Source organism: Humulus lupulus, chromosome 6 (genome assembly GCF_963169125.1).
Source record: "Humulus lupulus chromosome 6, drHumLupu1.1, whole genome shotgun sequence".
Taxonomy (NCBI): domain Eukaryota; kingdom Viridiplantae; phylum Streptophyta; class Magnoliopsida; order Rosales; family Cannabaceae; genus Humulus; species Humulus lupulus.
In genome coordinates, this window is record NC_084798.1 from 35,519,284 (window position 1) to 35,531,223 (window position 11,940).

Sequence of the window (11,940 nt, forward strand, 5' to 3'; positions counted from 1 at the left end):
TGCGGTATTTACCATCCATATATGGTCTGACACTTGTTGTAGTAAGTCACCCTGACCACTCAATGACCAAAAAACGCTTCTGCAGGACGATGTGGCCGACTAATACGGCCGACCAAACGCTTCCATCGCCTCCATTGACACATTCGATAAACACTCCGGCAACCCCTCTACTGTGTCAATTGCTTCTCTCCCTGCTAACGTAGCTACAGAAGCAACGGGGGCAGCCAACTCCTCACCCACTGACGAAGCTACCACCATGCTGTCAGAAGCCAATGTAGTGAGTCGCGTCTCAGGAAGTAGTGGAATGGAAGGACGGCAATTCACCTCTTCGCTAACATCCTCACTAAGGTCACTTGGCAGGAACGCTGGTGTCTGCACTGCAAATGACGTCAACAGCTCCAAGAAAGTGTTAGGTGAATCGAAACCAACCATTAGTTCCACAGGATTTCCCTCTGTGTGAGACATCGACTCCTGGGATAAGACAATAGCTTGCCCTGAGGCCAATTCTATCACTACAGAGACAAGGCAAGTATTGACATTTGAGCTCTGACTTCCTATGGCCCCAATGGCTTCTGGTCGCTGCTGAACAGGAACATCTTCCACGCTAGAAATTTTATGGTCCAAGTCTTGCAATACCGTGGTAATTTCTTGACTTACGTCAATTAGGCATGAAGGGATACCGGTGGTATCCAAATCCCTCCCAAAAGCGTCTTCTAACAGGAGGTTCTTGCGAGAGGCAGGAGCAGGACGTTTCCCCCTTGATCTGGGCTTACTAGCAAGTCGGGTGTTAGAACCTGCAAACAAGTTAGAGGCATAAGTCACTACTCCTGCAGAACCGTGAAGGGCACTAGGAGATTTGGCTTTCGTGTGTATACTACTGAGCTCCTGGGTATGGACCATCACTTCTGGAGGCTCGTTTGTAGCCAAGAAAAAAGCCCCATGGAGCAAATCACTTTTCAAACCCTCCCCTAGAAAAGATCCTAGCCTGGAAGAAGGAGGAAGTAGCTTTGCCTGAGAAGCAGCATGAGGGGACCCCTGAGATGTTTTGGGGAGGGATAGAGCTTGTCTAAGGGGCAACTTCCCAGGTGCCAATTTGGGAATTATCGATGAAGAGCCCACTGGGACAGAAGCAGAACCCTTTGGGATTCGAAGTTTGGCAGAGATTAATTTGTCATCATCCGAGTCCTCATCAGAGGTCTTTTCACTTGGCTTCCTCTTCCCCAGGGTATCTTTTGCCAAGGGCACCTATTGCAGAGGCTGGACGGATAGAGCTGCAGAAGGCGTCGAGGAGCGCCCATGTATATGAATGGATCTGTGAGACAAATAAGATTTGTCTAGGGAGGCCTCTGATGAGTGGGATGGCTCAGGACCATCTTTCTTTTTGTACACAGGGCCACCCTGGCGCCTGACACATGAGGTGAAGGTTTCCGAGCACACTCTTTCATACTTGGTCCTCGTTAGCTTCAAGGTGTGTGAAGCAGGGGTAGACCTTTTTAAGAAATCCCCTAGCTGCTTCGTGCACATGGTCGTGATCTTGGCAAGAGGCATATCACCTCTTTGGGGCCTGACTCTCATATCACCCAAGTCGACTTTTTCCTGAAAATAGAGGCAGGTCATAATCTGCATGCAGTAGAAGTTCAAAACTCCTCTGATACTAATGGCATTCTCCTTAGAGTCATGAAGATGACCTTTCTTCGACAATAAAACTTGCCTCTCGGGGTTCATGTTAACCTGAGGCCACGAAAAATCTGAGGCACCAAAAATGAAAAAATCAAATTGCGTAAGTTCATATGAACAACCATTTACAAAAAAAAAAAAAAATTGTATAGGGGGCATAAAAGTGAAGAAGGAACATGGTATACTTTTGATAAAAACCCTAGCGCGGGGAAATACTTCTCTCAGCAAAAATTTAGGATACCATGCACCCCCTAAGGCAAAGAAATACCTATCCCAATTCCTATGGGAACTGTCAAAATCACTGAAGATAGTGTGTTCCTTCTTTGGGGGAAGATAGAAGGTTTTCCAGGGCCTGCCCTCCACTACCCTATTGGTTGACTTAGTGAAGCACGAATAGATGTCGTCTGATTGAATATCGACGTTTCGAAGAGCTCCAATCATTTGAGCCCCAACAATTGATTGGATGGCATTTGTAAGGAATTTAAGGATGGAAGAGGGAATCAAAGACATTCAATGTGCCTCAGACGCATGACGATTTCTCCAGGCTTGACCACATCTTTGAATCACCATTCTCTTAATTCAAAATCCGTGAGCATTCGAACTGTGACATTGTCAGGGTAAATACGGTCAAAGGCCGCCTTGTATCCTTCACGGTCTACTGGTTCGGGGGATGAACGTGAAGCCATAGTTGCAGAAATTCAAATGGGTAATTATTTATAGAAGAGGGAAAGCGAATGTATGATAACTCTACAAAATAGAGTTATTTTACCATATTTTATATGCTAATTGTTACTTAGTTCTTGAGTTTTTAATTAACTTATTAAGTTTTTATGTAATTTTTAATTTATTAGTCTTATTGTAGATTTCTAGATTTTTTATATGTTTTTTATAGATATTTTATTATAATATGTTGTAGTTTAATTATTTGAAATTTGTGTTGTTAGATTATAAGTTAAAAAATGTGATTTTATTGAACTTAATTGCCAAAGTAAATTAAATTTAAATTAGTATTTTCATGGACTTAATATGAGTTATTTTATAATTGAAAATATTTTATTCTAATTTAATATTTACTTATTTTGTAGGATTCACTTTGCAATTTTTTATGCTTGAAAAAGAAGAGAAATGGAAATAAAAGTGGCATTTGTGTGGAAAAAAATTGTGGCATTTTTCCCATCTTCTCTCTGCCCAGACCGAAGGCCCATTGCCTCAGCCCAGGCCCGCCTGCCAATTTCTCCTCCTTTCAGCTGAGCTTCACTCCTTCAGCTTCTCCAACAGCTGCTTCCATCATATAACCAGCCCCCACGTGCTGCCTCTCACGTGCCCAACTCCCCAGCTCTTCACGCCTCCACCAGCCAGCCCATTTGGGCCGAAGACACCTGCAAGCCCAAACCATGGGCCTGCCTTCTCCTCTGCCAAATTGCAGCTGCTAGCCACCTTTGGCCCGCCTGGCACCACACGCCCAAGACTGCCATCAGCCTCCTACAGCCGCCCAACAGCCAAAGCCACCAATTCTTGAGCCCATAATGTACTTTTTGTCCCTTTTGTCTAAAAATGCCACACTTTTCACCCATTTTCTACACAATTTTTACCCCAACATCATCATTACACCCTATATTTTACCTCTACATACCATATTTATTTTATTTAATTAATCAAATCAATTTAATTAATTTAAATTGATTATTTTAATAAGCTCACTTTGGCTATAAATATGGAGTTTCAAGACCATTTTAGGGTGCTTAATTTTTGGTTACTATCTTCCTTTCTCCCATTTTCTCTCTACCATCCTCTCTTCCATTTTGGGTTTTTCAAGAGCATTTTGCAAGTATGTATGTCATTTATTTTGTAATTTCTACTCTAGTTATGTGCTTCTAATCTTTTTCATAAGATTATTAAGATCATGATGAAGCAACTTGAAACTAGGTAATATTTTATGTTGTATGTTGATTTCCCTTGTAATGCAACAAGTTTATGGATTTTTCTTCTTCGTATATTTATTTCATCTTAAATATCTTGTATTTTAGACTGTTAGAACATATTTACACTTTGTTCTTCATTAGTGCATAAACATAATATTCTTTGTGTAAGATGTGTCATTAAATTGTACACATCCATGCTTAGAACAAAAATATTATGTTTTGCCTCATAAATAATGTTCATTGATTTATTTGTTATTTCATTAGATTGATTTACACTAAATGCTTTGAAATTATAATTTTGAAAAGTGAAGAAAAATCCTATCTTTTTAGAAGTAATTTGTGCTTAAAATTATAAATCTATTTAGAAAATGATAGTTTAAATTATTTTAACTATCACTAAAACTTGGGAATCAATATACTAATAAATATTATTAAACTTACATTTTGTGGATTCTAGTATCTTAATAATCTTTTCTTTTAACACTTATTTTCAACTCATTATTGCGTTATTTTTCTTCTCTTAAATAGTTTTATTTTTCAATCTTTTATTTTATGTTCATAATATTAAAACTCATCAATCTTTGGAGCTAGGTTAGAATTTATTACTTTTGATTTAAAATAGTTTTCTCTTTTCGATTTTAGACAACTCCTTTGGGTTCGACATCCTTGCTTACACGATCACTATTTTATATGAACGATTCGTGCGCTTGCAATTTATAAATTTTTAAACATACCCGTTCTGGGTCCATCAATGTACTTGGGGTTTTTTCTTTCTTTCTATGAGAAATTTGAAAATGAAAGGAGGTTAGCTTAAGAGTGACTTGGATAGATTTGAAACAGTAAAGTAAAGAGAAGAATACGCACAGGCAAATGGAAAGCGCCACAATTGAGAGTTCATTAATTCGAAATGACAGATGTCAGGCTGCACTATAATTATTTGCGCATGGCGATGCCCGATCAAAAGAACGTTATGACATTGGGCGAAAATTTTGATGACAAAGAGTCGGCCCAAAATTCGAACGGTCTAATGTGTATACCAGATTCAAATCTTGGACTGAGGGGCATCTGTTGGGCTCAAATATTCGGCCCAAATATTCTATTATTTTAAAATGAGTGAAATGGGGTGTTAGGTCCAAGCAGAGGAGTCGAGATTAGAAGCCACGGATCAGAGGCGAACCACGCCTCCGTCCTCTGCAAAACAAGAGAGCCCGAAGACATTTTGGCGGGAAATTCAGTTATTCGAATAACCGATCAGGAAGTAGACTGAACTAACTTACTCCTTAGTATTTTTCACCCTATAAATATCATCTCAACAGAGAAAAATGAGAGGGAAGAAAAAACTGACTTAAGCATCGGAGTGTCTTTCTTGAAGGTACATTCAGACGGTTCGACGATCACTTAAGCCACCTATACCGCAAGAAAGAGATCAGAGAACTGAAGTTTGACGTCAAGTACCTCCCAAAATAGAAAGAACAAAATTGTTGCATCAACAAGTATGATTACAAAAAATATAATGTTGGATATAAAAATAATCATAAAAATACAATATGATCAAAAAATTATAAAAATATCGAGGTTACCTTTTGGTTGGTTTTCTTTTCAACATTCCTTTTGGTTGCTCTTAAAACTACTTAGTTTAGATTTTAAAATATATTTTCGGGTGAAAAAAGAATTACAAAAATATTAAGTTTCTTTTTGGTTTCCTTAAAATTATTTAAGATATATATTAGTTACTTTTTAAGACATGACTTAATTTTTGAATTATACTATTTCAACTTATTATTATGGTACTATTTGATAGGTTATTATTGTAGTTACTATTTGATAGCTTATTATTATTGTAGTTAGTATTTGGAAATATTTTATTATAGTTACTTTTTGGTAACTTATTTAATTATGGGGGTATTGTGCAAAATGACCCTTAATGGTGTGTGAAAGTAAGTAAATGTCCATGTTTTTAATTTTATAGTAAAATAGCCTAATCATCTCTTTAATATTATATATTACCAAATATGCCCTTTAACAAATTACTATTTTATTCTAAATATTTTAATATTATGATATATGTATATTAGTTTTATTTAATTAGTTTTTATTTTAAAGTTATTTTGATTTTTTTTTTCGTTTTTTATGGGTTGTTGAATGATATACCATGCCACAAAATATATATACTAAGTTAAAAAATAATGGCTATTTAGGATCCCCCGAACTATTACATATACCAAATCGTGCCCCCTCAGTTTTTAAGCCCGTTAAAAATTCCCCCCGAACTATTGAGTGTGTTGAATTGTGAGTCTTCCTTCCAGTTCCGTTCAATTTTCATAACGGAGCTGTGATCTGGAAATTACCCCAACCATGTGGCCTAACACGTCAGTAATTGTTGATAAATTTATTGAAAAATAATACAAAAAAATAACCCTAGTTCTATATATAATGGTTTAGGGTCTTTGTTAAGAACATAGTTCTTCATGTGCAATCGACTTATTCAATTTTTTTCTCTCAATCAGCACCAGCGAAGACCTTCATTTTTCATGGGCAGCCAGCAAATATGTCTTATTCTATCAATTCAAACAATAATGGTAGAAGGTATGAGGAAGAGCTTCAATTTAATAAACCCATTTATGATTGTGGGTTCGAGTCTATAATTCGCACTTCTTGGACAGTTGATAATCCAGGTAGAAGGTTTTATGGCTGCCCAAATTACAAGGTTAGTTGTTAGTTAATTATTTTTCTTTTAAATGGGGTTATGACGTTTTACAATATTGGTCCAGTGCCGTATTTTTTCTTTTTGTTTTGCAGAGAAATGTGAATGATGGTTGTCGGTTTCTTAGATGGATAGACCCAATACACGGTGCAAGAAATAGGAATGATTTAGGAGGGTTGTTTAGAAGGTTTGAGGAGATTGAGGCTAATGTTAAGCAGCTGCAAATTTTGGTTGAAGAAAGAAATGAAGAAGTTGATAGAATGTTAAAGTTGTTGAAAAGTGTTAAATTTGGTGTATGTATTTGTGTTGTAATATTTGCTTTTATTTTGTATTTGATCTTTGGCAGTGTTTGATATATGTAATAGGTAGTGATTGATATATGTAATGGGTAGCAATTATCATTTTGTTGTTATGACTAAAAGAAATTAATTTTTTTTGAATGGTTACTAATCTAGCAGTCTGTATCATTTGTTGTTATGAACTGTTAAAATAAGAACTCCAAACAATAATGTGAACTCATGATAGCACTTGTGCTTGAATAACAAACATGTTTACAAAGAGTTCCACAAAGGCCTTTTACACAATCATCACAAACTAATCGAAATGGCAGACAAAAATTAAGAACCTTCTGAGATGTTGTACATAAACTAATCAATATGACAAATCTAAAATCTCAAAGTTCATGGTCATCCTTTACACAAACTAATCAAAATGGAAGACATGATTTGCCAATTTCCCTACTGATACACATAAATGATACACATTCAAAATGGTGAAAAGCATCCCAGTATAAAAAAAAAAAATAAGCATGCAGTGGTCACATTCATGGGTCATTGTACATTGATGCAACTCTCACTTTCTTCCTCAAAATGTTTCCACCTTTATCTTGCTTGTTTGCTAGTTTCATTCGAATAGATTGCTTGGCCTGAACTCTATTCTGCAAAAATCAACAAGTTCAGAGGTTATAAAGGTGTAAAAAACCAAGCTAATAATAATTGATGATTTCATAAGTTGTTTGAAGTACCTGAAACTGTTGAGTGGTTTCTTGTGCACTTATATTTTGGGTTGATGAGCTTACTGAATCATGAGGCATTGGATTATGGTTTCTTGCATAAGTTCCAGGATCCTTTGGTGGGTTCTTCTTAGCCTATAAAACAAGTTAAAGCAACCAAATCAACAACATTTATGTAATTTCAAAACTGAAATAGAAACAATATCATAAATAAATTAAAAAGAGCATACCGAGGTTGTTGCATTTCTTGCACATGTTTTAAAATTGTGCCCCATTCCACTGCAGCCAAAACACTTAATTGTGATATATCTTCTTTTCAATTTCTTTCCAGTAGCTGAAGTCATTTCATCAAGCTCCAATTTCCTTGAGTTCTTTGGCCTACCTGGCTGTTTTTTTGCAAATAGCGCTAACCATTGCAACCTTCCCACTTCTAGGCCACTCATCTTGATTTCTAATCAGAAAAATTTGGTGAGAGTAAGCCTTCATGTAGTATTCTTTCATGTACCACTTACTGACATACAACTCAGGATCTTGTTTATTATGCCAAATAGCAGCCACTGCATGACTACATGGAATGCCAGTAAGTTCCCATTTTCTACATGAACACACCCACGTTTTCAAATCCACAGAGTACATGAACCCATACATGGTTTGGATCTGGTAAATCAAATCTCCTGACTTTGTGGGCAAGTGTGATCCAGCTTCAACCTTGATTTTTTCAAGAATGGTCACTATTTTTGGTGCAAGGTTAGAATTCCATGTGTTTGCAGTCTGTCTATTTTTGGTCATTCTTTGCATCAAGTACATCCTGAGCCGCTCTAGCATTGATAATATTGGTATGTCTCTAGCAGAAAATATTGTTTTTGTCCCATTAAAAGCCTCACACATGTTATTCGACAGAATATCACATTTAGGGTTAGTCCTAAAGTGTGATCTAGACCAATGTTTTAGACCTGCAACAATCAACCACTCATAGGCTTCATTATTGATCTTTCTAATCTCTTCCATAACAGCTTCAAATATTTGAATAGTTACTTCTCTAGCAGCCTTCCATAACAAGTCTTTTAATGATTTATCCTTGAACACCTTGATGAAATTTTTCTCCAAATGCCTAGCACAATGTCTATGCTCAACTTCAGGTATCCCTTCTTCCCACATTCCCTTCAAAGCTTGTTCCATTCCTTTTTGTTTGCCTGTGATAAAGGTCCAGTGGTTAGAGTTGTCAATTTTCAAGTCTATCCTCAGCAGGTTCACAAACCAACTCCAAGAGTCTTTATTTTCTATTTCTACCACACCAAAGGCAACAAGAAACATTTGGTTGTTTCCATCTACACCAACTGCTGTTAGTAGCTGTCCTAGATGTACACCTTTAATATGGCACCCATCTAAACCAATGACGGGTCTGTGTCCTCCATTGAAACCATCTCTCAACCCATAATAGCATATGTACATCCTCTTAAACAGTGGCACCCCATTTTCTGCAATTTCTGTCAGAAACTCAACTGTTGAACCCCTATTAGTTGACTTAATTTCCTCTGCATAGTCCCAAAGAGCAGCATATTGTTCCTCATAGCTCCCTTCAATGTTTTTTGTTGCAATCAGCCGAGCTCTATAGGCTTTATCCCTTGATATTTCAAGCACATGGTCCTTACTAACCTTGTGCATAAATGTGGAAACACCTATCTTTTCATTAATCTTGAACTCTTCCAAGTATTTGTCACTCAACCACTGGGAAGTTGCAAATCGATTATTATTTGTCCTAGAGCACTTGTGTTCAGCTTCATATGTTTTGATGACAAAAGTGGGAGTGTCATCAACCTTAGATGCAAAACACACCCAAGGGCAGTTAACACCCTTACATTGTACCCTGACTCTATGTGGATCATTCTTCTTAAACCATATATCTTTTCCATTTTGTATTGCATACTCCCTTATTGCTTGCTTAAACACTTTTCCTGATGGAAAGGATAATCCCAATTTAAAGGTTGGTTTGGACATGCCAGTTGCTGCTACAAACTCAGGCAAATCAGGTAGTTTCACTTTTTAAAATCTTTTCTTTCCTTTGTGGAACTCACTACCATCATTCCCATCACTCTCATCCTCAGTTGATCTATCACGTGCACCCATTTCATTGTCAGATTCTACCACACCCCCATCTCCTACATCAATTTCTATAGGCCTTTTTCCCTTCCTTAGCAAATGTTGTTCGGCCATTTGGTCGACATCCATTCCATCATCATCCTGTGCATACTCCGGGTCTCCTTCATAATCATCAGTTTCAACATCACTTTCTTCAGTACTGTCATCCCCAGCTTCAGATTCATTTCTAACCGCACCCTCATCACCAACCTGAGTTGTGTCATCGACCAAATGAGGAGCATTTTCTGTCAAGTGTTCCCCTACCAAATCAGCTGCATTTCTTGTCAAGTTTTCCTCTACCAAATCAGGCCTACCAAAAAGAGGCCCAACATCATCTTGAGCACTTTCTCTCGATTTCTCCTTTATCAAACCATGCCCAAACTGAGTTGTTTCATTAACCAAATCTGGTCTACCAAAAAGAGGCCCAACATCATCATTTTGATTACCTAAAGCAGGCCCAACATTAACCCCAACACTTCCCAGATCAGACATATTCAAACTAATGTCATGTTCTACATTTTGGGTCAAGTTTTCCTCACCCAAACCAGAACCGAGTTCATCATTTTCAACACCCAAACTAGGTCCCACACTAACCCCACTCACTAAATCAATTCTAGTAACAACAGAAGCTTGAGTTTCATTTAATTCAATTTGACTAAAAAAGCAGTCAATCACTTGATTAATCTTAACAGAAGCACTAACTCTCTTAAGTAACACAGTGTCACTGCTTACACACTCCAGTGTCTTACAATTTGCCCACTTAAAATAATAACCAATTGAAGCAGGATCCAAGTAACCTAAATCCCTTGCTATCCCATATAATTCAAATATGCTCATAGTGTCGACACTACAATGATGCACATGATTAACCACCCCACCAATGTAAGTAGTAGGAAGGTTACCTATGTACTTTATTTCTCCTTTGTGATGCACCTTGAGAGTGAATGCAGAAGATGTTGACTCTGCACAACAAAAAAACAAAATATAATATGTTAATCTGTCAAAACTAAGCAATCAGTGGTCCCAAAAAAACTTTGTACTTATTTAATAAATGGAATCTTGACCAAGTTAAATCACACACACACCAATACCCCACCACAATCACCCATTAAAAGTTTTAAACAATTTCACTATACTCTGCACCCTGACTACAAAAGGACAAAATTACAGTCGGACCCAACATCACTAAAATGACCAAAAACACATATTTCTATGTGTATAAATAACCTAAAGCATAAGCATAAGCATTTATTTTTGGAACCATAGCAACCCATCACCTTATTCATATAACATTTTTGGGAAAGGAAAATGCCGAAACAAAGGAGAAAATGAAACGAAGGAAAAAAAAACTTACCATAAAATGGAATCGCATCCTCACTCGTCTGCTTCAGGTGGCCTTTCTTTCTTCCAGCACGAACCTTCTTCCTCCCCATTATCGACGACCCAACACTCACAATTCAACACACTAAAAATTTCCCCAAATGATAGCCCTATTTTCCTCCCTAGACTTATTTGAGACAATCGATTTTCCCTCCTAAAAATTCCCACATCACCAGCCATAGGTGGTCTAAGTGCAAGCCACGTCACATGAAAAAAATGCCAGATCATAGCTCCGTTATGAAAATTGAACGGAACTGGAAGGAAGTCTCACAATTCAACACACTCAATAGTTCGGGAGGAATTTTTAACGAGCTTAAAAACTGAGGGGGCACGATTTGGTATATGTAATAGTTCCCGGGGGGGAATCCTAAATAGCCAAAAATAATATACCATCAAAACTTACAAAATTATTACTAAAAAATGTATATAATACGCTAACAAAATTATATACTACCATTAAAATGTATATACCATGATACAAAATTATATACTACCACTGTGTATAATAAAATAGAAACTAAATATCACAAAAAAAAAATTATATATCATACCACAAAAAACATATACAATAATTGGAAAATAATATAACAACCTATAAAAAATTTAAAAAATCAATATAACTTTAAAATAAAAACTAATTAAACAAAACTAATATACATATATCACTATATTAAAGTCATACAGTCCTAAATAAATAAAAAAAATGGCAATTTAGGTAATCAATAATGTAAAAGGGTTATTTTTCTACAATTTTAAAAATGAGGACATTAGTTTCTTGATGTTTTTATTTTGGGTGATTTCCTATAATTTCTCTTAATTATGTGATGTTGAAGATCCTTTTTGGTTACAACTTTGACCGTACCTAAAAATCTCCATATATATTCCATTGTTAATATATAAAGGTACAACAATTCTAAAAGATGATTACTTTTTTTTTTATTAAAAAAATATTAGTGATCTTTAATTTGGTGTTTTTATTCACTCTTTTTTTTTAACCCACACTCTCTTTTATTGTGTTATTTTGAGGCGAATAGAATATGATATTACCTCAAAAACCATAAATATATTAGAGGATGAAATCTCCTGGACAAAAGAATCACTTGGCA

The 11,940-nt window shown here is 36.3% G+C and overlaps 1 protein-coding gene across 1 annotated transcript; it reads left to right on the top strand.

Moving 5' to 3' along the window:
* Positions 1 to 6,147: 6,147 nt before the first annotated feature.
* LOC133784969 (uncharacterized) lies at positions 6,148 to 6,679 on the top strand. The gene is made up of 3 exons (XM_062224233.1): positions 6,148 to 6,306; positions 6,399 to 6,596; positions 6,650 to 6,679. Exons 1-3 carry the CDS (start codon positions 6,148 to 6,150, stop codon positions 6,677 to 6,679), a joined length of 387 nt encoding a protein of 128 aa, XP_062080217.1.
* The last annotated feature ends 5,261 nt before the right edge of the window (positions 6,680 to 11,940 follow it).